Genomic DNA, 24,481 nt, shown 5'->3' with positions numbered 1-24,481 from the left:
CAAATCAAATCAAATTCGATACTACTTTCTATTTTAAAAGACTTGTTTACATACTTACTTAAAAGACTAAATGAAATTAATAAAAAAAAAAACATTTGTATGATAATAGCCGCATTATTGTAAAACTATGTGGAGCGGAGTGTTTTAACACTACACTAACTCTTTCTATTCTGATGGGGATCGATCCCACAACCAGTCGTTTTTACAGTCACACTTTTATTGTGGCCTCACTGGCTTCAGAACTCGTATATTCATACGAGTACGTAATACAACTATCGCTTTATATATTAAACTAGCATTTAAATAACATTGCAATGGAAGGAATGAATGGAAGTGTTTGTGTTATTGTGGAACGGAAGTTCTTAACTTAACTTACCAGATTCCCAGTTCTCTCTGCCTACCTTGCTAAGTGCGTAAAGGATATAAGGCGTGAAGTTTTAAAAAACTAGCCTTTCTCGTTGATAAAAGATATAATATAAATATCCAAAAATAATTGCTCAATTCGAACCATTGGTCTCTGAACACATTTACCCAAACAAACTCTTATAATTATAGTAATAAACAATATAATTATAAACATGGAAAAAAGTCTTGTAAAAAATTGAATAAATTAGCTGCACTTATGATACACGTTCCATCACAATGTTTATGTTATTTTATACAAAAGTGTCTATTGTAGAACATATGGTATAAACACAAGAGATAACACTGTAAACGACGATTGCAGGTTAGATTCCCGCTCGGGGGATTTTCATTCCCTCGCTTTGATAATCAGGCCTCTTAGCAGTGATACGTACACTGGAAGGAATAAAGAAAATGAAAATATGAACATTCCATTTACTGGAGAAAGAATCGAACCAACAATCTGTCGCGCTTATAGTCAATCAATGTTAATTTCAAGTCATGTCAAGTCAATATGTTAATTTCTTTAATTTTTTGCCTTCAGGAACTTCTACGGACAAATGTTTTTATTGCGAGAGTCGCTCATTTCTACAAGACAAGATGGATTTAATATTAACAAAATATATTTTACCATACGTACGACTTGATGATTATTATCTTTTTCTGTAAATTTCGTGCTTCTTCAAAACTTTATAATAAAACATAAGAAAAATAAATACGTCTTTATTTTAAAAATATTTTAATAAATTATATAATGTTTCTTGTACATCAATTATCATTTATTATATACGATTTAAATAAACTTAAAATTATATTTACATTTGCATTTACTTATTTTCTAGACACATTTGTCAAGACTTTACATTCATGTCTTTATTTTCACGTTTTAAATATTTCTAGAAAGAAAGAAGTTTCTCTAACTAGAAAGTTAGAATCAAATAAGGTTTACATTTGTCGACAACAACGATCGTTGATGTCATAATGCCTACATGGTCTAATTACATCTATTAAAATATGAAGGTTAAAAATAAATAAAATAAACCAGCTTCACGCGGTATCCCGCACACATCAGGATAGGCAGATGAAACCTAGTGTTAAGACACTTACTCACTCACTTTCCGCCGAATTCTGGAGGCGTTGCATATTGATTGGCGGAACCCAACGCTGCCCTTTGCCTCGACACATTTTTCTAGTGGGGACCGAACCTACGACCAATCGGTTGACAGTCACACTTTGTGCCCCTGCGTCAAGACCTGGCCTCATTGGTTGAATGAACTGACGCCAAGGCACAATAGAATATAGCTTCGTTTATATTTCATTGTTTATCTTTAGTTAGTTTCTTTAACCAAAGACTTGGCACTTGAGATCACATTATTTGTAGTAATTGTAGCACAAGTATACTTTAATTGTAAAAAATGTACTGCATTGTCCTGCTTATACCCGGACACTCGGTTTGGGTTCATTTACTATTAATATATTAAAATTCTATTTCTCATTTATTGTACTCAAGCTTATATTTCCCGCTACATTTTCTTCATCTCCTTTAAACAATTGTTCTTCTTCAGCCACATTCTTGGGAGCGTCGGTTGCGAAAGTATTGTTTATAAAATATAATTCGATTTCTTGCAAAGTTCTATTCCTGGTTTCAGGTAAATAAAAGTAACAGTATAAGAGGCAGAAAAAAACTACTATCCCATCAAAAAAGAAGACTCCATGGTATCCTATAACTGGTAACATTTTCATAGAAATTTGTATGTGATAGAATTGTAAAACACCAAAAAGGCCACTTGTTATACTAATTTGAATGGATTTACCATCCAAAGGCATAGTTTCTAACATGACTAGCTCGAGTACTGCATAGGGGCCTGCTATGACGGTTATAAAATATAACGCAAGTAATAAAGTTTTAACCCAAGCTATCAAATTATCATTTACAGGCCATAAATAAAAACAAGCTGCAAGAATAATTTGAAAACAGTTCGATGTGACTCCAGAAATCAAAAGTAGTGGTCTTATTTTAAATCTACTTACTAACAGGCAGGACATACTTGAACCCAAAATAACAAATCCATCTACTACAAGAGTGTATTGTAAAATGTTTTCAGTTCCTGTGATATCTTCCAGCATGGACAGTGCCAAAGTGTTTATAAGAATCTTTCCTGCAAACACTCTGTATATTCCAATAACCAGTAACAAGGCCGTCATTCTCCAAAAGCGTTTTTGTTTACATAATCTTAAGTATTTTACTATAGCTTCTACGAATCCGTTGTATTTTCCATTGTTGGCTAAATTTTGCGTCTGACTTTCCACTAACGCTTTCAATTCTTTTTCAGAAGCTTCCGTTGTAACACGTAAAGCCCTAAACGCTTGCTCACATTCTTCAAATCTCCGTTTAGTAGCTAACCAAAATGGACTTTCTACCCAAAAATATGGGAGGATTGCTGATACTATAGTAGGAATAATACCAAGTAATGCAACAGTTTTCCAGTGCAAAATAGTGCATAAAATATGGCCAATAGCCGTGCCCAAAGACTGTCCAACGCTGGCCATCACGTTCATAGCTATAGGCCTGAGATTAGGAGACACGTACTCGCCCACGCTTACGTACGTCACGAATAATATCCCCCCATAAGGTAGTCCACCTATTATTCTAGATAACAAAATAGTAGTTTTATCCTGTGCAAAGTACACCACCAACCAATGAATTGTTATAAATACGGATAAAAAATTTATCAACTTTTTCCGGCCATATTTCTCTGTCAAAAACGATAATGAGGCGATGCCCATGAATATTGTTATGTTTATTATGGAAGCTAAAACAGAAAGAGAAGAATAATATTAGTACATAACTTGTTGCTATTATGTATTTAAACGATATATTATCGTAATAAACTTTATTGAAGTAAGATAATTTCTAAAAACAATCAAAAGCTTACATTCTACAAAGCTTAGATTTTTTAGAAATTGTTACAATTTTTATTGAAAAATAAAAACATTATTCCGTATTTTCCAGAGTCAATTTAAGAAAAAATACGAAGATGGCTGATATAGAGACTATCCTACGGCGAACTTTCAAATGAATTATTTATGCCAACAAATTAAGCATTTCACGAAGTCATATTTACCTATCAAAGAAATATCATCTTCAGTTATCCCTATTGTAGTGTCGTGACGAAGAGCATTGATCATCCCTGACATCTGACCAAATATGAAGCCGTCTGAAAAGCTACATAATGTTAGCCCCGTGATTATTGAAATCTGAAATTGAAACAAAACATCTAGTTAGATCTAGTAAGCATCAGCGGGTTCTTTAATAATAACAATTATTATTTGACAAAATTTATTTTTATAAAAGGATATGTCTAAAATAAAAACAGTTACCTGTCGAAGCGTTTGGACGGGAATCATATTTTGATTACTTCAACAATTGATGTTATTGCAAGTAACATAAGTGTCTTATATTATCAACTTAAGTGACTGAAATGCATTAAAAATAATTAAAGGACACTGTTACTTAATCATAGAAAAATATTAAAAAGAGAAACTTCATTGCAGAATTTGAAGTATCTATGCGATATTTCCGTTCGTAGTAGAAAACAGCAAAGAACTACCTAGTTCTTCCGCGACCGATACGATAATAAGAACACGTAATTCTCTAGAAATTGAGCAGAAAATGAATCGCACAACATAGAAAACGTACGTGTGTGTGTTCTGTTATATTTTAATGGCCGTTTTTCATTTGAAATATTACATAATTAATGATTTTTTTTGTAATACTTAAAAATATTAAAGTAGAGTAGAAGTAGAAGGCCTCTATAAGGTTTACTAAAACATCTCAGCATGTTTTCGAACCACTATGGGTTCCATTCAACCTAGCCAGAGAAGTTAAGACAATGGAACCAAAAGGGTCTAGACTCCCATAGGCAAGGGGACTAAAGTGGCTTTTAATTAATTATTTTTAATATGGTTATACTGAAATAATAGCCTATATATAATAATAGCCTATACTGCAATAATAGCCTGTGCATACCTGCATATTTATCAGAAGAGAACCTGTTGCCTAGAAAACCAGCTTAGAACTTAGTACCTACAATCGTTAGTCTCACATATGATTGTAAATAATATTTTATGTACCTAAATTCTTTTTTTTTGGAGATTTTACATTGTGTGGAGAAATAAATTATTTTATTATTATTATAGCTTTTTATCTGAACTAGCGACACACCATTTTTTTTGTCTCCAACCCTTACAGTAAGGGTGTTAATAACCCTTAAAGTTAAATTATATTTTCATGAATTATTATTACATTCATATAAAAATAAAAAAAAAACCTCCGTGCACGCGCGTAACAAACTTATATAGACATCTAACTCTAACTCATCACAAATACGATCTTTTAACACTTCAGCAGTTCAGTATTTTACATAATTATGTCATATGGCAAAACAGTGTAAAAACACGAGTTGCAGTGTTTTACAAGATTGCAATATTATTTATTATGTCAACTTTGAAGGAGCAATGGAATAAACAAAATATAATTTTAAAGAAATTATATTTGACTGGTCTACTCTTGATCTACTACAATTCTCAGCAGTAAACATTATTATCATGCTAAATTAATGACACATCTTTCACTCGCACTTAAGACATCTCAAAATATAATAAAAATAAAATAAATATAAAGCAATATAATCATCATAATAAAAATAATTGATTAGAAGCCAGCGCAGTTTTCTCATGCTTATCGGGCTAGACCATTTGGGAATAAAGTGACAGGGACTAAAGCTTCTATGCACAATACATAAACATATAAGAAATGCTTTTAATCAACTTTGAATAAAACTTTAATTGTTAAAAATTTATATAACAATAAAAATTGTTAACTTACGCAATAAAAAAACAAATAAATATACGTAAAATTTTTCACTTTTATATTATTAAAGTTTAATTTTATAGTATTATAACCGTTTTAATGGCTTAACGTGCCTTTTAAAAGCGGCACGACTGGCCTCAAGGAATATATGAAACTTAAATGATGTAACGAAAGAAATATGGTCGAAACAAAAAATATAATATATACGTATTTTAAAAATTACCATATAATAAAATTAAAAAAGTTTCATTATTTATTCTTACCTGTTTTATGAGGGAAAAAAGAAACAGTATTGAGAAGACTGTCGTGGTCTATGTCTCTAGTTATAAAGCCAAGCAGACAAGAGTGTTTTACTATAACCCGAGTAGATAGATATACTTACATAATATAATATAATATAAACAGTTTCGCCAAATGTACAGCATAATTAATTCTTTTACATAAAACATATTTTTGTGTAAGGTAAAATTATAATAATACATCATATTTTATAAAAAAATTGGTTAAGAGCGAGTCGGACTCGCCTACTGTGGATTCCGTATCAGTTTCATGATTGTAGGTCAACGGAACGTACAATTTTTAAAAGTTAACAATTGCAGGTATGTGCATTGTTTTGGTATGAAATATACTACAAATATTAGTTTGTAATTATGTTTTTCTATAATATAAATTTCGATTTTTCGGAATTTTTACTTTATTTGTATTATTAGTTTTTGCCAAAGAAGTGAGTTCTTGCCAAATTTCACATACTTATTACGTCACACATTGATTACGTGTTGAATTGTATATATACAATATGCAAGGAAAAGGATGCACAACCACACCATTGAGACTCAAAAAAATCTGAAATAAATGATCGACTGAAAATTAATAATTAGCAAATTACTTTCTTATGTATACATAACTTTCTCGTACACTTTTTTTTCTCTTAAATATTCGCACTCGAATATCTGACCATGACAACATCAACTCAATACTAATACCACAATGACTCTAGATTCACAAGCTATTCAAACATCCCTATTTCTAACAAAACAAGTCAGAATTATTAGTGTATAAGAAAAACTATAAAATTATACATATAATAAAATTGTAACTTGTCTGAGTATTTACATGAATGATAGGTATATTTTCTATAGAGAAAATCTCTTTCTGCGGACATTTATTAAATCAATGGAACCCAAAACACTGTTTTTTTGTCTGTTTATTAGTTTATATTATAGCTGAGTATGAAAGAATTGGTTTAAAGGCCTGTTCCTTACATGTTCAAATAGTACCGTTAGTATAAATAGACACTACTATATATACAGGATAATAATATAAGGAATTTTGTAGAGAATACATAATTTCATCTTTTTTAACAGTAATGACTCCAGGACAGAACATAATGAATAATTAATAACACTAAGCAGTTGTAACTTTTAACATATATATATATATTAGCTTGAAGATAAACTACTAAAAAATAAAAAAAAAAATTTATTTAAAATCTGCGAACTGGCAAATACGTTAAAAGATACATTTTTAATTATAATTATATACCTTCAGATTTCTAATTGTTTTTGTTCATAAATATTATGTAACAAGTGGAAAAGAATGATTCAATTAAGCACAGTTATTATGATGCTGTTCCCCATTTCTGTTACACGTATTGCATTTTCATTTTTTCGCTCTGATATCGAGGCAAACAGCGGCGTTGAATTCCGCCAGTCAACACGCAATGCCTCCAGAATTCAGCGTAAAGTGGGGAACGGAGTGTTTTAATACTAGGTTTACCCTGCCTACCCTCCTGTGTGCGGGAAGCGTGAAGCTGATTTATTTTGATTTAATTTTAACTTTTTCGAAATTTAATTTAAGCTTTGTTTTCTGAATCATCTGCTTTATTTAATCGTTCGCTTTCGTTAACTTGGTTTTTGTCATCCCCAAATGTGTTATTCTTAAAATAATATTCTATTTCTTGTAGTGTGCGACCTTTTGTTTCTGGTAATTGGATATACAGGTAAAGTAAACATAAAAATACGATAACAGAGTTCAAAAAAAATACTCCATGATAACCGATATGAGTGAACATTTTTGTAGCAAACTGAATACTAATAAATTGTACGACACTAGAAATAGCGCCCAATAACAAACAGTTCATGGTTTTTATCTCCAAAGGATGTAACTCTGACAGCAAAGTCTCAAGTACTGAATACGGGCCTGCAGTGACAGTCACGTAATAGAGAGCTAATAACGAGATCTTGACCCACGCCATCTCTCCATCTTGCCAAAAATAAAGACTTGCTGCAAATATCATTAGTATAGTATTAGAAATGATGCCAGAACAAAATAGCAATGGCCTCATGTTAAATTTTGATACTAATATACAAGATAATCCTGCTCCCATAAGAGCGAATCCGTCAACCACTACCGTGTATACTAAAATATCACTTGTACCTGTTATATCTTCTATAATCGTTATAGCCATGGTACTCAATAAAATTCTCCCGGCTACCACTCTGTACAAGCAGACAATATTCGTTAATATAACAATTTTCCAGTAATAAGGATGTTTCCATGCTTCTTTATATTTTCTCATAAGTATTACAAAATTACTAGATGTTTTTTTAGAAACTTTTGCATTGTTAATTTGATATTCTAACAACATTTTCAATTCTTTCTCCGCTGCCTCGCTATGAGGGTGAAGAGAATAGAACGCTTGTTTACATTCTTCGAGTCTATTATGTGTCGCCAGCCATGTCGGACTTTCCACCCAAAATAGTGGAATAATTGCAGACAATGCTGTTGGTATTAGACCGACAAGGGCTACATTTCTCCAATGCAAGAAGAGACTTAGCACATGTCCAAGCATGGTTCCTAACGTCGTCCCGATACTGTACATTATATTTAAGCAAAGTGATCTCTTATGAGGTGCCACATATTCTCCAATATTTATACAAGTCATTACAAGAATGCCTCCAAATGATAGTCCCACTATAGCTCTGCTCGCTATTAGCACTGTTTTATCTTGCGCAAAGTATACCATTATCCAACATATTAATACGGGAATTGATAGAATTGTAAGGGATTTTCTTCTGCCAAAAGCTTCAGTCAGTCCTACCATAGATGCAAAGCCCCAAAAGCAGGTAATATTAACTGTTGCAGCTGGAATAATTAAATTAAAATTAACGTTTTAATTATTATGGTCAATAGTAGTTCAATGTTTAAATTTTTCGTCGATAAATTTATTTCATTATTATTTTTTATAGCTTCATGCTGTATCGCGCACGTACTACTACAGTAGTTGGATACTCGGATCCTGGAAACCTTGGATTAAGACACTGTTCCCATTAAGATACTTCCGTTCCTCACTTTCCGCCGAATTTTCAAAGAATTGCGTGTTGAGTTGCGGAACTGAACGACGCGCTTTGCCTGTTACCAGAGTTAGGAAATAAAAACATAAATATTTCTTTCACCTAAGGAGAAATGCTTAAGCCCCTGCGTCACGATGGTCTCCATTATTAGTTATCATCCAAAAAGCCGTTGTAGGACACTACTGACTGGTTGAATAGTTAAGTAATAATAGAATTAATTATATTACATATATTAAAAAAACATATTCTGTTTACCAATAGCAGATATGTCATCTTCAGACAATTCGATAAGACTGCTTCCCTTCTGCAATGCATCAATCATGCCCGACATCTGACCAAATATAAAGCCATCGGATATACTACATAGTGTCAGTCCACTCACAACGAAAACCTAAATAATAATTTAAATTATTAAGTTTCCATATTAAAAGTTAGTTAAAAGTTTTGAGGTAACAAATATAAAAAAGTTAAATGTTAAATGATCTGACAAAAGTAAACCAACCTGCCGTAGAGTTTGTATATTATACGTCATGTTGTTAGAAGGATTATGTCTTTTGTGCACTATGTTTTATCGTCTTACTAGCATAATAAAAAAAACAGCCTGATTTTCATTAATCTTTTCTGTAAATAAATATAATGTATAGTTACTTAACCTATAGATAGAAATTCTTTACTGCACACAAAGGAAAGTATAAAATAAAAACTTGAAATGAAAACAGAGGAAAATACAAAACAAAACTTGAATATAAATACTGAGCGGTATTATTGCTAGTAGTTATCTCTGAAAGATAGGTATCTTCTGAAGAGAGGTATTTAGTTGTAAGAGATACGGGCGTGTGCAAATTTAGAATGTTAACGCCACTCAACACGTAATGCGTTGAGAATACGGTGGAAAGTGGCAAAAAAGAAAAAATGGCTTAAAAGCAATAATCTAATAAAATACAACGACTTACTGTGTTTAATATAATAATAAGGTATAAAAATGTAATTTTGTTATAATTATTTTGTTATAATTATTTTGTTATAATATCACAATAAATCAGAAGCTGCGTGCTTCTCACAATGTACACAACCTATTGAGTGGCAAGAGTCGATTTCTTTAAAACTTTCATTATTTTCCTCTGGAATAAACACAAATTGTAATTGTCTTTGGTATTGTCATTTTATACCGGCAAATACGTTAAAAATATTATTGTAATATGTTAATGATGCCAATTAAAAAAAATATCTCACAACTCAACGTTGGCTTTTCCTAATAGAGTGGGGAAATGAAAACAATTTAAGTATAAATGATTAGAATATAGAGGCCAGTCGTGAAGCATGGGCACAAAGTGTGACTGTAAACGCGACTGGTTGTGGGTTCGATCACCATTCGAGGAAATAAAATATTTATTTAAATTTATATTTTCATTTCTTCGTTCTGGTGTAGAGACTAAGGGCGACGTTGAATTCCGTTACTCAACACACAGTCTCTCCAGAATTCGGCGGAAAGTGGAGAAAAGAGTGTCTTACCACTAGGTTCCCTCTGCATACCCTGCTGTGCACGGGATACAGCGAGAAGTTGAAAAAAAAGTACAAATGTTATTTCCTCCAATGTGTCTCGTAGATTTTTTCGTACATTTTTTTTTCTACATGTTATGAGTGCCGGTTCAGGGTACGTCGAGCACTTGGGCATCATTTGGAACTAATAAGTTACATACATATCATTAGACATTTTAGTTGTTTACCATTACCGAGACGGAACCCCTTGCTATCAATATTATTTTGTGGTAACAAAATACAAAATATAAATAAAAACTCTTTTACAGCTACACATTTGAAGTTGCTATATTTTTCGATTCTCAAAGAACACCTACAATACAAATATATACTACAATATATCCAGAAAAATATATTTATACACATGTATTTTTAAAGGTTATAACACTTTATAGAGTTACATAATTTCATTTTCTTTAACTGAGTGACTCTAGGACTGTGAAAGAACATACGAGTAAGATTAATTCACATCCTAAGCAGTCGTAACGTAACTCTTCCTACTCCGCTTTATGTGGGATTCAGTGTCAGATAAGCGACAAGAAACAAAAATCAATTTATTTAGGATCAACAAGCAGTCAAATATATAAAAAAAACCATTTTTTATTATAAAATATAATTATTGTATTTAAAGCCTCGTTAAGACTAAAAGAAAATATTTTAGACAAGCTTTTATTCATCTACATATTTATATAACTTGTTAATATTATTAATTTGATATTTACACTTTCGTATTGTTTTTGTTCACAAATGTGACAAATGAAACAAATCATTCAGTTTATTAATACAGTTCTTATAATACGCGTCCTCTATTTCTTACACATTTTGCAAATTTAACATATTTGATAATAATCAAGAAACTTATAATAAGATTTAAACTTAATACAGTAGATATAATTGTAAATTGCTGTTATTAAAATATAAAACTCAACTATATACAAATATTTTCCTCTTATACAAAAAAAGTACATATTTCTAAATTACTATATTAATATTTAGTTTTTAATTTAAGCTTTGTTTTCTAAATCATGTGCTTTATTTAATCGTTCATGTTCATCAACTTCATTTTTGTCTTCTCTAAATGTGTTATTCTTAAAATAATATTCTATTTCTTGCAGAGTGCGACCTTTTGTTTCTGGTAATTGAAAATAAAGGTAAAGTAAACATAAAAATACGATGGCAGAATTTACAAAAAATACTCCATGATAACCGATTTTGGTGAACATTTTTGTAGCAAATTGAATACTAATAAATTGTATGACACTAGAAATAACACCCAACAACATACAGTTCATGGTTTTTATTTCTAAAGGACTTAACTCTGTCAACAAAGTCTCAAGTACTGAATAGGGGCCTGCAGTGACAGTGATGTAATACAAAGTCAATAACGAGATCTTGACCCACGCCATCTCTCCATCTTGCCAAAAATAAAGACTTGCTGCAAATATCGTTTGTATTGTGTTAGAAATGATGCCAGAACAAAATAGCAATGGCCTCATGTTAAATTTTGTTACAAATATACAAGACAGTCCTGCTCCTATAAGAGCGAATCCGTCAACCACCAACGTGTATACTAAAATATCACTTGTGCCTGTTATATCTTGTATAATTGTTATAATCAAAGTAATTAATAAAATTCTACCGGCCGCCACTCTGTACAGGCAGACAATATTCGTTATTATAACAATTTTCCAATAATAAGGATGTTTCCATGCTTCTTTATATTTTCTCAAAAGTATCATAAAATTGCTAGATGTTTTTTTAGAATCTTTTGCATTATTAATTTGATATTCTATTAACATTTTCAATTCTTTCTCCGCTGCCTCACTATGAGGGTGAAGAGAATAGAACGCTTGTTTACATTCTTCGAGTCTATTATGTGTCGCCAGCCATGTCGGACTTTCCACCCAAAATAGTGGAATAATTGCAGACAATGCTGTTGGTATTAGACCGACAAGGGCTACATTTCTCCAATGCAAGAAGAGACTTAGCACATGTCCAAGCATGGTTCCTAACGTCGTCCCGATACTGTACATTATATTTAAGCAAAGTGATCTCATGTGCGGTGCCACATATTCTCCAATATTTATATACGTCATCACAGTAATACCTCCGAACGATAGTCCAACTATGGCTCTGCTCGCTATTAGCACTGTTTTATCTTGCGCAAAGTATACCATTATCCAACATATTAATACGGGAATTGATAGAATAATAAGAGATATTCTTCTACCAAAAGCTTCAGTCAGTCCTGCCATAGATGCAAAGCCCCAAAAGCAGGTAATATTAATTGTTGCGGCTGGAATAATTAAATTCAACTTAAATTCTTCTAATTTCATTAAAATTAATCTTTTAATTGGTATGATTAATAGTAGTTCAATGTTTTAATTTTTCCTCGATAAATTTATTAATTATTATTCTTTTTTATAGTTCCATGCTGTATACCGCATATAGAGGGATACTAGGAAACAGTATCTTAACCCAACGTTAGGATACTGTTCCTATTAAGATACTTCCGTTCCCAACTTTCCGCCGAATTTTCGAAGCATTGCGTGTTGCGTGGCGGAACTCAACGACGCGATTTGCCTTGTTATCAGAGTGAGCAAATGAAAACATTAATACTCCTAAGCATTAATCCTCCTCCTTTCTTACTCCTAGGTGGGGATGCCACAGCAGTCGCATTTACAGTCATATGCTTAGGTCTCGGCGTCACGATGGTCTCGATTATTAGTTATCTTCCCAGAAGCCGTTGTAAGATATTACTGAAGTTAATTAGTAATAGAATTAAATGTATTATATATTACAAAACAATATAATTACATATTTACCAATAGCAGATATGTCGTCTTCAGACAATTCGATAAGACTGCTTCCCTTCTGCAATGCATCTATCATGCCCGACATCTGACCAAATATAAAGCCATCGGATATACTGCATAGTGTCAGTCCACTCACAACGAAAACCTAAATAATAATTAAAATTATTAAATTTCTATATCTAAAGAAAAGTCAATTAAACTACTGTATAACATAATTTTCTTATGTTTATTGTTTAGAATGTTTTTCCAGCTGTAACCGGCACACAGAAGAGTAGGCAAATCGAATGTTAAATACACTCCGTCCCTAAATTTCCGCTGAATTCTAGAGCAGGTATTCCAACAACCAGTAAGCAACTCAACATTCGGTCTTTTCAATATCCATGTTACAATTTAGTCAGCTTCAGAGTATAGTATGATAGGCAGAGTAAACCTAGTGTTAAGACACTCCGTTCTCCACTTTCCGCTCAATTCCGCATTCGAGGCATTCCGACTTGAGTCAAGTCAACGGGACCGGGCTTTTGGCAGACCGAAGATATGAAAATATTAATAAATATTAATTCATTTCTCGAGTGGGCGTCGAACCCACAGGGTCGATCGAGACAGGTGGATATTATTACTACTGGCAGCTATACATTTTGTGGTGCCAGAAATTCAACATAGTTACTTAAAATTGTGTGTATGTCCAAATCATATTATTAAATGCCAAAAATTAAACGAACCTGTCGTAGAGTTTGTATATTAGGTGCCATGTTGTTGATAAGGAAAAAAAATACTACTCTGTCCACAATTTTTTATCTTCCTCTTGTCATCATAAAATACCAGTCACATAAATGTTTTCTGTAAACAAATAAAACATATTATAGTTATAATTTTAATACCTATCTATAGACAGAAATACCTTATATACACAAAGCAGATGCGGAGGAAAATATAAAATAAAAACTTTGCTAATAGCAATCTCAGTTAGATATCTTTTAAAGACAGGCATTTACGAGTAGATGAAAGACATATAACCGAAGATGCCAGGGCCCCCAGACCTACGTCTGTTTAGCTGAAAATTCGAGGATTATTAGTCTAATGTGTAATTAAGACGGTATGCGTATTGATAGTGAGGTAGCCCTTTAAGAGGTAGCGCGAGCAAAGGTACATACATATTAGTTTTGGAGAACGACTGAGTCATTAGATTTGTCTGGGTGCCTGATTATAAGGGGTGTTGGTTAGTCCCGCAAATAATACGAGTATATATAAAATTGAAGCCTGCTATTTTAAACAATCTCATCTCAATCAGTTGGCGTTACCTCTAAAAGGGCCCTACTTTAATGTTAGTAAGTACGCATACCGTCTTCAGTGTTACTAAAGTGACGTAGGTTTGGGGGCCCTGAGATCTTCTCTAATATAGGTTTGTACAAATTTAGACCATTAAAAAATAAAATGGTTACAAAGTCAGGACGCGAACCGCGGCGTTGAGTTTTGCCACTAGTATCGAATAACCATAACAATCCAGCTAAACAATTAAAAAAATCATGAAATATGTCCATAACGAAGATTTTTGAGCGTGATCAGAATTTTCTTTTAACATATATAAATTGAAAATCTGGGACATATGATAAATAATCGTAGCAGTCCAGCTACATTGTAAGAACTAAGCCTCTATAAGGATAGAAGCAGCTAAATTGACGACCTGGAAAGTTTAAATAAGAACATAATGGTGGTAATGGCTTAACTAAATTAATTATAATTCATAAAATGCCTTAGCAAAAAGCATTTTCAGTGTAGTTGACAATTTTTATCTTTACATATACATATGAATATACAGGGTGTATATTCTAGTCTATCGGTGTTTTCAAAATATTGATTTTTAAGTGCATTCATAACAAAACACTAAAACACAAAACAATTTAATTTGAATTTTCACAGTCCGATGAGCAGCAACATATAGCCTACTTTTATTTAGGAATTTCCGCGAGGTAGGGATTTACGTAGGAAAAACTACGTTTGCCTTGTTCATAGATATGAAATAATTAAACATTTTACTATTAAATATCATTATCTTCGCGAGCAAAATGAAAACAAAAACTTTAAAAATATAATTACGGTTTATTAAGTGTACAGTATAGATAATAATAAAAAAAAATACCAAACATTTTTTTTAAATACACTGAATTAATAGTACATATAAATAAAACTGAAGGGTCTACCTGGCATTTCTCAGGAGCATATAGTTATTAACATGATACTAAAAAACAAATAAACCATTTTAAAGTGTTTGTCTGTCTGTATATCTTTCTGCTTAATTCAACTCAATTAATTTTTATGAGGTTGTAGAGCAATATATATATACAAGTATTTATCGTCCCGAAATTCCCTAAAGATTGATATAGATTATCACTGGATAAACAGCGTTTGTCGTGCGCGAGGTCCTAGGTACGTATGAAATAATTAAATATTGTTCTATGAAATGCAACAATTTTAGCGAGCGAGGAAATCAAACAAAATTCCAAAAGATTTTATTTATGAATTATGAAGTGACCTTATATATAACGTCCCGTTTTGAACGAGACTGTCCCTTTTTTCGTTGGTGAGTCCCAGTGTCCCGAAACATGTCAGCGGGACGTACAAATGTTTCGTTTTTGGAAATGGCACGTAAATTTGGTTAGGCGAATATAGAAAACTGAATAAGGGAATATTTTAAAAATAAATTAAATTATTTATTATAAAAAGAAATAAAAGAAATTGAACACCATCAGACGCCTAGAAAAACGAAAGCTATCTTAAAAGAACGAAAGCACGATTTTTAAAAAAACGAAAGCCACTCAAAAATGTTTAACTTTAGCCGATCGAAAAATAGTCAGGTTATCTATATATAGATAAAATACTTAAATAACCAATAAATGTCCAAAAATATATTTAAATAAATATAATAAAAAAGAAGCGGGCGAGGCCGCGCAGGGCCTACCACTAATTAAATAAAATAAAATAAAACCACTTACTGTATTTAATATAATATAACGGAGACAAATATTATTATAATTATTTTCTCACATATCACACTGAACTGTAGTTGCGTGCTTCTCTCTATGTACACTACCAATAGAGTGGCTCGAGTTGAGTCGTTTTAAAACTTTCGTTATTTTCCTCAGGTATTCGTATGAGTATAAATTGTAATTGTATTTGCTATTGTAATTTTACACCGGGAAATACTTTGAAAATATTAGTATGATATGCTATTGGAGCCATTTAAAAAAAATCAACAAGCTCACGTCTTTTCCTAATAGTGTTACATATGAGTATAAAATGTTTTCCTTGAATGTGTATCGAATCCTCGAATGTGTATCGAATATAAATTATGATTATAGACCGACCAAATAATAACTCGCCCGAAGTCACATAGATCGCGAGCTGCGATACAGTCCAATCGTACATCTATCTGGGAACTTTAATCACAAACAGTGGAGGTTGCGTGGAAGAGGTAAAGAGACGTATGGTGATGGCTAGAACTGCAATGGCTCTCCATTGCAGTTCTCAAGAAAATATGGAGAAATAAAAACTAATTACAAAAACCACTAAGATCCGGCTTGTGCAGATGCTTGTTTTTCCAATTTTTCTTTATGCTGCGGAGACATAGACCTTGCAACCGGCCGAGAAGAAAAAAATTGATGCTCTGGAGATGTAGTGCTGGAGACGAATGCTGAGTGTATCATGGACCGAGTTTCGCACCAACGTCTCTATTCTCCAAGAAATCGGCACTAAACAACGTCTGTCGACGTTAGTATAAGGTCGCATACTAAAGTTCTTTGGACATGTCTCCCGAAGGGGAAGTGGCTCCATTGACGAAACGGAAGGACGGAAGTGGTAGAGTGCAAGGCACTGGAGGGCGAGGAAGATCTACCATGCGTTGGACCGACCAGATTAAGGCTGCAGTAGGGGAACTCTTACATGAATGTACCAGGCTCTCAGCCAGTAGAGATAAGTGGCGAATGCTTGCGAGACGTGTAACATCTGCCGCTAATGTCCCTTTGTGATGACCACGACCGCTCTGACAAGAGTGTTACGACAGAGAAGAAGAAGAAGAGTATCGAATCCACAATCATCAGATTTACAGTCGGACGCTACCACTGTGCCATGTTATCTTATTACGTACCTCATTCTTCTCTATTCATGTACCTACTTATTTATATTTTTACTATTACCTTAAATGAAATTAAATAAATATACTATAAAATTCATAGGTCACTCGTAGTGCAGGGGCATGAATTCGATTCCCATTCGAGTAAATCAATATTGAAAATATTAAATTTCTTCGCTCTAGTTACGAAGCAAAGGGCAGCATTGAATTCCGCCGCTCAACACGCAACGCAGTATGCAAATGCAATATTACAAACGAACATACAAAAAATAAAATATTTTTGTCCTTGCTATATCTGCGTTAACATTTAAAGTGTTGTTACAAAAATTTTTCGTATTGTTTTGTGAGGTGAACTTGCACCACCACTTCTTCCATAAAAAAATGTTTAAGAATTTTGACAGTCTTCTCTCTTTATATTCTTACTGAGTATCCTATGATTTTCTTTAACAAAAACTTACTTTGACGTTACGAAGTTCTAATATATATCTAGTCAGAGAATTTTTTTTTATAGGTACAGAAGGAGTACAGAATACCAATAATTTTTTAAATAATCCATAAAATTAATAAAACAAACACTACATACACTACATTTTTTTTATATTCACGCTGCATCCTACGCATAGCAGGGTAGGTTTGTGCCACTTTGCACCACGACTGACTTACCTTATAATAAACAATAGTCAATTTTAAGATATAGAACATTGAAAATGTTCTATATATTGCGAATATAATTTTGTCCAATAAATATGAACACTATGAAAAACAAAATATTTTTTTGGCCAAATATTAGTGATATTATTAATTAAATTTGAATAATACGAGTCCGAGTCGCGCTTGTCCTTTTGTTTTGAATTTTTATATGTAAATATATCTAAAACAAAGCAAATAATTATTGGTAATTCGATCATCGTTGGGAGGTTGTCGTCGTTTCTGATTATCGGCCTTGCGCTATGCGCATCCAGCAATCTCCGGCGATTTTCACACGGTTGAAGTCCTCTGTCAGGAGGTAGTTGCTGTGGGGGCCTGATAGAAACCCTAAAAATAACTTAACAAGCCTTACCTACTCAAAACAAAATCTATAATCTTTATAGGATCGTTTAGTTGTCTGTGTATCTATCTGTCATAATACATAAAAATATATGAAATATATATAAAAAAAACACGTCCTTCAGAACACAGGTCGTTCAAAGTGTACACAAATACATGAAACCGAAGTCAATAAAAAGACAAAACGTAAATTGATATTGTCTATTTATGTAAATCACGGAAATAAAAACAATTGCAAACTTTTATCTGCAGTTATTTTAATAGAAAATGAGTGGCATGCGCCAGCAAATATAAGTCTGTCAACTGTTATTTTCCTATAATTATTATATAATTAAGTACAGAAACGTCGGTGTGTAATTCCAACTCGTTTGTATTTTATTAACAAAGTATTTCAAAATTATCCAGTTGGAGAACATTATAAATGATGATGTCATTGAAACTAATACTTCACCATAAGGAATAAGTTAACTTAACTTCCCCGATGTTAAGTTTTGTGTTAAACTACGTTGTTAAATTTTGTATTAATATTTAATGAAATGAGATTTTTATTAAAGACTCAAAGGGCAAAAGGAAATAAAATAATTTAATGTTAATTTATACAAAACGTTTAAGTAAATTTATACAGCTGTCTTTGTAAACGTAAAAGGTAAGTTACTATATTTACCATCATGCTATTTCGGCATCATCTTAAATTTTTAGGCATCTTTCAAATTTTATTAAAATAGACGAGTTTTTAAAGCGGAAAATATTAAATTAGTGCATATTATTGGTTTTGTGTTATAAATAATCGATTTCCTAAATTATAAAATTCCTTTTTAGGGTTCCCTACCACAAATGGTAAATCGAAGCGAATCTTTATATATTTTTTAAATTCACGCTGTACGTCGCATAAAGCAGAAGTTTCCCGCTTACCGCCGAATTTTTGAGACATAGCGTATTGAGTGGCTTACCAGAGGGATGAAATAGAAATATAAAATTAGTTCCCCGAGTTCATAATCGTAGCCTTTACAGTTTAACGCTTGTGCAATTGCGCCACAATGGCCTCTATATATCTATACTCTATCTATACTTCTATACTAATATAATAAAGCGGAGGAGTTTGTTTGTTTGTTTGTTTGTTTGTTTGTTTGAACGCTAAGATCTCTGGATCTACTGGATCGATTTACTTTGTTTTTGTTTTGTATGAAAGCTGCATTCTTCAGAAGTGCTATAGGCTATATAACATTACATTACACATATATACCAATAAATTAAAATACTTTCTAATTTGACATGCAATTTATTCTGCCATGTTAATAACAACCGTCGTCGCTACGCGACTGCGTTCGTTACCGCGTCATTTTGATATTCATCCTTATGAAAATAAATATAATAGTATATTTCTATAGAAATTATACTCTTATATTTCAAGCAGGCGTAGCCGCGTCCGGGTCCGCTAGTACTAATATAATAAAGCGGGAGGGTTTGTTTGTTTGTTTGTTTGTTTGAACGCTAAGATCTCTGGATCTACTGGTCCGATTTACTATGTTTTTGTTTTGTATGAAAGCTGCATTCTTCAGAAATGCTATAGGCTATATAACATTACATTACACATATAAACTAATATATTTTAAAGTACTTTCTAATTTGACATGCAATTTATTCTGCCATGTTAATAACAACCGTCGCGTCGCTACGCAACCGTCACCGCGACATTTTGATATCCATCCTTATGAAAATAAATATAATAGTGACTTTTAGCATTTTATCTAGATTGAAATTATAGTTTACTGTATAACATACTAATAAATAATTAAGGAGATGTCACTGATTCGAAATGACCTAGCCTACGGGCGGCACAGTATGACCGACGCGAAAATATTCTTAGCAGGCGTAGCCGCGTCCGGGTCCACTAGTCAATAATAATCATTTAAATCAAAATTATAAAACATCGAAGGATAAAAAATAAATTGACTTAACAAAATTAGTATTACAATTAATTTATTTTGTAAGCTAACCGCCAGCTCTTACTACCTAGTACTTATTTTTTAATTACAAAATTATCATAAAAAAAGTATTAATTTCATCAGACTGTATTATAATAATAGCAGGTTACAATCTTTCCATTGATATTTTCCTTGGTACTTCCGAAGAATAGCCGAGGGCAAGTCCTTTCTTCCTGTTATCAGTGCTGGGTTATAGAGCCTAATTGGATAGCAATAAGTAACAAATTATTACGTTCTAGTTGTTAACAGATCACACCAAAGAAGATGGACAAATAGAAGATTACCGTCCGTGCCCAGATGGGCCCTGTATGGGCATATGGGGCCCATCTGGGCACGAGTAAATGATTTACTATTGTCGAGATGAAACTGCTCGCTATTGATATTATTTTGTGATAACAAAGCTCAAGGTATTAAGTAACCTACCGTGATATTCGATCTGTACCTACATAGATCAATCAACTATATAAATAACACTTACGACGCCTTATAAGCCTTATAAGTTAGTTTATTGTTGAAGTGATGTTAATATATAAGTCTTATATATTCATTTAGGTTCATGCTGTACCCCGCATATAGTAGAAGCAGTAGCAGTGTAAGCAAAGGGAACCTGGAAACTGTTAAGATCTCTGTTTAGACACTTCTGTCCATTAAGACACTTCCGTTTCTCACTTTCAGAATTCTGGATGCATTGCGTGCGTAACTCAAAGCCACAATAAATATTACTTGTAATTATTTAATAAATTTATGATATTTATATGGATATTTATTAAAATGAATAATTATTTAATTGATTGACGTCAATCATCGATTAGCTATAGGGAAATCAGTAATTTTAAACTGATTTCCTCAATCTTATAAACAAAATTAACGCTGGGTTTAGCCCAACATGTTATGTCTCTAAATAGGAAGGAAGTCAATTTTTTTTATATAAATTAAATAAAGAAAATAAAACTAAAAAGAAAGTAGAGAAGAAATATTTTTTTTAAAACAACATGATTTAGTACGAAATGTAAATTACAAAAATTCTTATCCAATAATTATTTTTATTCAATTAATTCTACGTGACATTTTTGACAAATCTCCTACAAAAAGGATAATCAGTGCGGTGAACTAGAAGTTTCTGAGATTAGAGCGTTAAAGCAGAAAAACTCTTTCTCTTTATAGTATTAGTATAGATTATCAAGTTTTATACTCTAAAGCTACATGACTATAACAATAATAGGTTCATGAAAGTTGTACTACTTTTAAGCACATGACACATTTTAATCCTATTCAATCTCATCTAATTTATTAAAATATAAATTGTAAAACAGCTATGCAATAATCATCAACTGATTATTTTTTATTATATTTAATATATATATATAATAAACTTAATAATAAATCATAATAAACTTAATATTATTTAGTATTTTCGACTTTTACGAAAACATGTTGTTATTTCGTCAGTTTTCTTGACACTATGTACTAGGAGGCGCATATAACTCGCCTATATTATAAACAATTCAAGCGCAATTTTTGTTATATACTACTACTACTATTTTATTTAGCGTCAAGAGGGCAGTTGTGGCGTAGGGGCAAAAGCGTGTGACTGTAACGAAAGGTTGTGAATTCGATACCCACACGAGGAAATTAATATTTAATATGTTCATTTATTCGCTCTGGTGTTAACTTAACACGCAACGCATTTCCTCTGACTACCTTGCTATATGCGAAATACAATATAAAGCTAAAAGAATAAAAATAAGAAGACTATAAAATAACTTGTATGTAACATTTTATGTTAATCCAGCTTCGATTAACTATATACTATAGTTAATTGATAATTAATGTATAATTGATCGAAGTAATCCAATCTTACATATTATATGAAATATTGATTTTAAAAAATGCATTTATTGATATTATTTACAGAAAAAATGTAGATATAGACGGTATTCTAGCGTCCATTAAGAGTGAGTAAAGTAAATATATTTACTTTACTCGTGCTTAGTTGTTACTATAACACACTCAACATTTTCATTAAATAAATTTTCCTCTTCCCCTATATTATTATCAATACCACAATCAAAACGATTGTTTATAAAATACAATTCAATTTCTTGTAATGTCCTATATTTTGTCTCAGGTAAGTAAAAATAACAGTATACAAGACAAAGGAAAGATAAAAAAGCACTAATAAAGAAAAATCCGTGATAGCCGATTAGTGTGAACAGTTTGATTGAGATTTGAATGTGATAAAATTGGACGACACTAAAAAGACCACTTATGACAAAAATATGAATAGTTTTACCATCTAAAGGCATTAGTTCCAGCATCACAGGCTCGAGCACAGCATAAGGGCCTGCTAAGACAGTTATAAAATATAATGCAAACAGTAGAGTCTTTATCCATGCCATGATAAAATCATTGACAGGCCATATATAAATACAAATCGCTAGTAAAATTAGAAAACAATTTGATAAAAGTGAAGATGTAAATAGCAGTGGTCTCATTTTAAATCTGCTAATTAATAAACAGGATAAACTTGAACCCAATATCACAAACCCATCTACGACAAGAGTATAATGTAAAATATTGTTAGTTCCTGTGATATCTTGCAACATGGATAGTGCCAAAGTGTTCATCAGAACTCTTCCTCCAACTACTCTGTACGTTGCAATAACCATTATTAAGGCCGTCATTCTCCAGAAGCGTTTTGTTTTAGCTAATCTTATATATTTTATTAAGGGTTCTATGAACTCGCTGCTTTTACAATTATTATTTGTATCATGCATTTGGTTTTCTATTAACATTTTTAATTCTTTTTCAGAAGTTTCAGTGGAAATATGTAATGCTCTAAATGCTTTTTTGCATTCCTCAAATCTCTTTTTAGTTGCTAACCAATATGGACTTTCTACCCAAAAAAATGGTAAAATTGCTGACATCACAGTAGGAACGATACCAAGTAAAGCAACAGTTTTCCAGTGCAAAATAGTGCATAAGATATGTCCAACTGCGGTGCCAAATGACTGTCCTACACTGGACATGAAATTTAAAACCAGGGCTCTTATATTGGGAGATATGTACTCACTCACATTTATATACGTTATGACCAATATTCCTCCAAAAGGTAATCCACCTATTATTCTAGATATCAAAATAGTTGTTTTGTCTTCCGCGTAGTAAACCAGTAGCCAATGTATTATAACAAATACAGATAAAAGAAATATAAGTTTTTTTCGGCCATATTTTTCTGTGACAAACCCAATAGTTGCGACGCCTATGAAGATAGTTATGTGAATAATGGAAGCTGAAACAAGAAAAATATTTTTAGTATGAAAATGTTAAAAGAGCTTTATTTAAATTACTTCATTCAAAATGGACGCCATATTAAAGTAACAGTTTATATATTACTAAATAACATTTAAAGATATCTCTATGAACTGTTTTCCAAAAACAAGTTAAACTTTACCCATCAAGGAAATATCATCTTCAGTTATCCCTATCGTCTCGTCTTGACGAAGAGCGTTGATCATGCCTGACATCTGACCAAATATGTAGCCATCTGATACACTACACATTGTGAGTCCCGTGATTATTGAAATCTGAAATTTATAAAGATAAATGAAATAAAATATTATGTGTGTGGCTGTAAATGCGAAGGGTTGTAAGTTCAGACTTCATTCGCGGAAATGAAATATTTAATATTTTAATTCTTACTATACTTTCGCTATATTCATACAAAGATTGAATATAACTTCTTTAATTTAACTTAGCTTTACACTGTACCCTTAGCGGGGTAGTCAGAGACATTGGAGCACTAAAAGCTACGGTCTCTACCTTCGGTCTTCGCCTCGTCCACTGTTATCAACTTTTTTATATATACATGCCCTACGGGGCAGTAATAAGTTGCATAAAATAAGATATAAAATATATGAAAATATTAATACAAATAAATATTGACATTACCTGTCGAAGTGTTTGTACTGGAATCATTTTATGTAATACCTCTAATGACTTCATACATCAGTATTTTTATACAATAGTGATTTGCGTATCTATATATACAAAACAAATATATCTGTGGACATAATTTTTCATTGAAAAAATAAATAACAAATAATATTAACATATCGAAGTAATCACCTTCAGTTATAAATATAAATATAAAAAAAACAACCTAATTCAAAATGGACGCTAACCCGATTGCATAACACTAAAAATTAACAAAGCAAGCCCAATAATTTATTAGGATTAATAGTTGGGACCTATTCTTATATCAATTATATCTTCACAAGGAGCCAAGCAAAATTAAAATGGGTCCCGACTGTTAATCCTAATAAATTATTGGGCTTCTT

At 32.0% G+C, this 24,481-nt stretch overlaps 4 protein-coding genes across 4 annotated transcripts; all 4 read right to left on the bottom strand.

The window, feature by feature from the left end:
• Positions 1-1,180: 1,180 nt before the first annotated feature.
• Positions 1,181-4,163, bottom strand: LOC146528976 (facilitated trehalose transporter Tret1-like). Its single transcript, XM_085203760.1, has 3 exons — positions 3,784-4,163; positions 3,528-3,660; positions 1,181-3,215 (listed from the first exon to the last, which is right to left on the bottom strand). The coding sequence occupies exons 1-3, from the start codon at positions 3,808-3,810 to the stop codon at positions 1,888-1,890; spliced, it is 1,488 nt and encodes a 495-aa protein (XP_085059886.1). The 5' UTR covers positions 3,811-4,163; the 3' UTR covers positions 1,181-1,887.
• Positions 4,164-7,059: 2,896 nt separating this feature from the next.
• On the bottom strand, positions 7,060-9,160 carry LOC146528975 (uncharacterized). Its single transcript, XM_085202945.1, has 3 exons — positions 9,131-9,160; positions 8,884-9,019; positions 7,060-8,419 (listed from the first exon to the last, which is right to left on the bottom strand). Exons 1-3 carry the CDS (start codon positions 9,158-9,160, stop codon positions 7,128-7,130), a joined length of 1,458 nt encoding a protein of 485 aa, XP_085059071.1. The 3' UTR covers positions 7,060-7,127.
• Positions 9,161-11,076: 1,916 nt separating this feature from the next.
• Positions 11,077-16,109, bottom strand: LOC146528974 (uncharacterized). Its single transcript, XM_085203668.1, has 4 exons — positions 15,974-16,109; positions 13,703-13,820; positions 12,993-13,128; positions 11,077-12,463 (listed from the first exon to the last, which is right to left on the bottom strand). Exons 2-4 carry the CDS (start codon positions 13,730-13,732, stop codon positions 11,172-11,174), a joined length of 1,458 nt encoding a protein of 485 aa, XP_085059794.1. The 5' UTR covers positions 13,733-13,820; positions 15,974-16,109; the 3' UTR covers positions 11,077-11,171.
• A 5,825-nt stretch (positions 16,110-21,934) lies between these two features.
• Positions 21,935-24,119, bottom strand: LOC146528973 (uncharacterized). Its single transcript, XM_085202941.1, has 3 exons — positions 24,093-24,119; positions 23,596-23,728; positions 21,935-23,433 (listed from the first exon to the last, which is right to left on the bottom strand). Exons 1-3 carry the CDS (start codon positions 24,117-24,119, stop codon positions 22,121-22,123), a joined length of 1,473 nt encoding a protein of 490 aa, XP_085059067.1. The 3' UTR covers positions 21,935-22,120.
• Between the last annotated feature and the right edge of the window lie 362 nt (positions 24,120-24,481).

Source organism: Heliconius melpomene, chromosome 19 (genome assembly GCF_056956725.1).
Source record: "Heliconius melpomene rosina isolate 202511_hmr_F chromosome 19, ASM5695672v1, whole genome shotgun sequence".
NCBI lineage: Eukaryota > Metazoa > Arthropoda > Insecta > Lepidoptera > Nymphalidae > Heliconius > Heliconius melpomene.
Note: the sequence above shows the minus strand (reverse complement) of the source record. Positions and strands in the feature narration are given on the sequence as shown.

Excerpts from the sequence above, each read along its gene's own strand:
- LOC146528976 (XM_085203760.1), bottom strand. The coding sequence starts at position 3,810 with ATGATTCCCGTCCAAACGCTTCGACAG. Across the intron at positions 3,661-3,783 it reads CCGTCCAAACGCTTCGACAG|ATTTCAATAATCACGGGGCT; the intron begins GTAACTGTTTTT and ends TTTCAATTTCAG. Across the intron at positions 3,216-3,527 it reads AGATGATATTTCTTTGATAG|CTTCCATAATAAACATAACA; the intron begins GTAAATATGACT and ends TTTCTGTTTTAG.
- LOC146528975 (XM_085202945.1), bottom strand. The coding sequence starts at position 9,160 with ATGACGTATAATATACAAACTCTACGGCAG. Across the intron at positions 9,020-9,130 it reads ATATACAAACTCTACGGCAG|GTTTTCGTTGTGAGTGGACT; the intron begins GTTGGTTTACTT and ends ATTATTATTTAG. Across the intron at positions 8,420-8,883 it reads AGATGACATATCTGCTATTG|CTGCAACAGTTAATATTACC; the intron begins GTAAACAGAATA and ends TAATTATTCCAG.
- LOC146528974 (XM_085203668.1), bottom strand. The coding sequence starts at position 13,732 with ATGGCACCTAATATACAAACTCTACGACAG. Across the intron at positions 13,129-13,702 it reads ATATACAAACTCTACGACAG|GTTTTCGTTGTGAGTGGACT; the intron begins GTTCGTTTAATT and ends ATTATTATTTAG. Across the intron at positions 12,464-12,992 it reads AGACGACATATCTGCTATTG|CCGCAACAATTAATATTACC; the intron begins GTAAATATGTAA and ends TAATTATTCCAG.
- LOC146528973 (XM_085202941.1), bottom strand. The coding sequence starts at position 24,119 with ATGATTCCAGTACAAACACTTCGACAG. Across the intron at positions 23,729-24,092 it reads CAGTACAAACACTTCGACAG|ATTTCAATAATCACGGGACT; the intron begins GTAATGTCAATA and ends TATAAATTTCAG. Across the intron at positions 23,434-23,595 it reads AGATGATATTTCCTTGATGG|CTTCCATTATTCACATAACT; the intron begins GTAAAGTTTAAC and ends TTCTTGTTTCAG.